A 2,599-nucleotide genomic window follows, 5' to 3' on the forward strand; every position below is an offset into this window, starting at 1 on the left:
CAGGCCCGGCAATGCCAGCCACAGCGCCCACTCCGCGGCTTCACGTGGACCACGGGGGACCAGGACACCGCCTTCACCAACTGGGCCCAGCTGGCCACCGGGGGGCCCTGCCCGGCCCAGCGCTGCGTGGCCCTCGAGGCGAGTGGCGAGCACCGCTGGCTAGAGGGCTCGTGCACGCTGGCCGTAGATGGCTACCTGTGCCAGTTTGGCTTCGAGGGTGCCTGCCGGGCACTGCCAGATGAGGCGGGCCAGGCCGGCCCCGCCGTCTACACCACGCCCTTTCACCTGGTCTCCACAGGATTTGAGTGGCTGCCCTTTGGCTCTGTGGCCACCGTGCAGTGCCAGGCTGGCAGGGGAGCCTCTCTGCTCTGTGTGAAGCAGCCTGATGGAGGTGTGGGCTGGTCACGGCCTGGGCCCCTGTGCCCCGGGACCGGCTGTGGCCCCGACAACGGCGGCTGCGAACACGAGTGTGTGGAGGGTGTGGATGGTCACGTGTCCTGCCGCTGCACTGAGGGTTTCCGGCTGGCAGCAGATGGGCACAGCTGTGAGGACCCCTGTGCCCAGGTCCCCTGTGAGCAGCAGTGTGAGCCCGGCGGGCCACAGGGCTACAGCTGCCACTGTCGCCTGGGTTTCCGGCCAGCCGAGGATGAGCCGCACCGCTGCGTGGACACAGATGAGTGCCAGATCGCTGGCGTGTGCCAGCAGATGTGTGTCAACTATGTTGGTGGCTTCGAGTGCTATTGCAGCGAGGGGCACGAGCTGGAGGCTGATGGCATCAGCTGCAGCCCTGCGGGGGCCATGGGCACCCGGGCTTCCCAGGACCTCGGAGACGAGCTGCTGGATGACGGGGACGACGAAGAGGAGGAAGATGAGGGCTGGGAGGTCTTTGATGGTAGCTGGACGGAGATGCCGGGGATCCTGTGGATGGAACCAACACAGACGCCTGACTTTGCCCTGGCCTACAGACCCAGCTTCCCAGAGGACGGACAGCCGCGGATACCCTATCCGGAGCCCACCTGGCCGCCGCCACTCAGTGCCCCCAGGGTCCCCTACCACTCCTCAGTGCTCTCCGCCACCCGGCCCGTGGTGGTCTCTGCCACACGCCCCACACTGCCTTCTGCCCACCAGCGCCCTGTGGTCCCTGCCACACACCCACCCCTGCCCCCTGCCCACCAGCCCCCTGTGATCCCTGCCACACACCCAGCTTTGCCCCCTGACCGCCAGGTCCCGGTGATTGCAGCCAACTCTCCAGATCTGTCCTCTGCCCACCAACCCCGAATTATCTCTGTCACTCACCCTGCACGGCCTCCTGCCCACCAGACCCTCATTACCTCAACCAGATATCCTAAACTGTTCCCTGCCCACCAGTCCCCCAAGTTTCCAGATACCCAGGTCGCTGATACCCAGACCACCACCCCTTTGCCTCGGAATCCAGCTAACCGTGCCCCTCTGGTCACTACCCCCAGTGCCCATCAACCCCCTCTGGCCCCGGATATCCCTGTCTTCAGAACCCAAGCCACTCAGCTTCCCATCATCCCGAGAGTCCAGCCCTCTCTGACCCCTACCTCCAGGTCGCCTGTGTCCCCTGCCCATCAAGTCCCTGTGCCTGCTGCTACCCAGCCCCCAGCCCTCCCACCTCCCCTGTCCTCCCAGAGTCCCCCTAACGAGACCTTGCCCATCAGCCCTACACATCCTCCTTCCAAAGCCCCCCAAATCCCAAGGGAAGGTGGCCCCAGTCCCAAGTTGGTCCCGTGGTTGCCCACGGCAGCCCCCACAGTCCTGGCGGAGGCTGGTCTGGCAGGCCACAGGCGGAGGGATGACCGGTGGCTGCTGGTGGCACTCCTGGTGCCCACATGCGTCTTCCTGGTGGTCCTACTCGCATTGGGCATTGTGTACTGCACCCGCTGTGGCCCCCATGCGCCCAACAAGCGCGTCACCGACTGCTATCGCTGGGTCACCCATGCTGGCAGCAAGAGCCCAACAGAACCCATGCCCCCCAGGGGCAGCCTCACAGGAGTGCAGACCTGCAGAACCAGCGTGTGATGGGGTGCAGACACCCCTGCAGGGTAGGGGAAAGGTGTGTGCACTGGACACGTGGCCGAGGCTGCACCAGGGACCCATGTGGGCTACCCAGCTGGACAGAGGGCGTCCTACTACCCGGCCAGCCAGGCTCCTTTCAGTCAACCACTACTTTCGGGAACTCTGCTCCCTGGCCCAGACTCCCGACAGAGGATACGCCAAGGCCTCCGAGACCTCAGGGGGTGGGTGCTGGGGTCTTCTCCAATAAATGGGGTGCCAACCACACCCAAAGCTTCTGACCCCCGTTGGTGCCTCAGGGAAGGGTCTGGGAGGACTCAGAAAAAAAAAGAAGGGATCTTTCTTCGGTTTGTCTGGGCCCTCAAAGAGCTAAGGTAAGACTTCTTAAGGGAAGGTATGCTTCAGAGATTTCCAGGGGAGCAGAGCCCAGAGAGTGCAGAACCTTGCCCAAGGTCACACAGCTGAGTCCAGACCTGGGAAGTCTGGCATAGAGAAAATTCCATGTTCGTTCCTCTTTCTACCAAAACTTCAAGAAGATGGAGCTGAATCTGGGGGAGGGTTG

The 2,599-nt window shown here is 63.8% G+C and overlaps 1 protein-coding gene across 1 annotated transcript in view; it reads left to right on the forward strand.

The window, feature by feature from the left end:
* Window positions 1-2,305, forward strand: part of CD248 (CD248 molecule) — a 13,760-nt gene extending 11,455 nt beyond the window's left edge. Inside the window, exons 3-4 of the mRNA XM_021714819.1 lie at window positions 4-1,114; window positions 1,163-2,305. Coding sequence (XP_021570494.1) covers window positions 4-1,114; window positions 1,163-2,043 — 1,992 coding nt within the window. The 3' untranslated portion in view covers window positions 2,044-2,305. The remainder of the gene's footprint in view (window positions 1-3; window positions 1,115-1,162) is intronic.
* Window positions 2,306-2,599: the final 294 nt, after the last annotated feature.

Source organism: Carlito syrichta, unplaced genomic scaffold (genome assembly GCF_000164805.1).
Source record: "Carlito syrichta isolate Samal-C Ts95f unplaced genomic scaffold, Tarsius_syrichta-2.0.1 Scaffold305797, whole genome shotgun sequence".
Taxonomy (NCBI): Eukaryota; Metazoa; Chordata; class Mammalia; order Primates; family Tarsiidae; genus Carlito; species Carlito syrichta.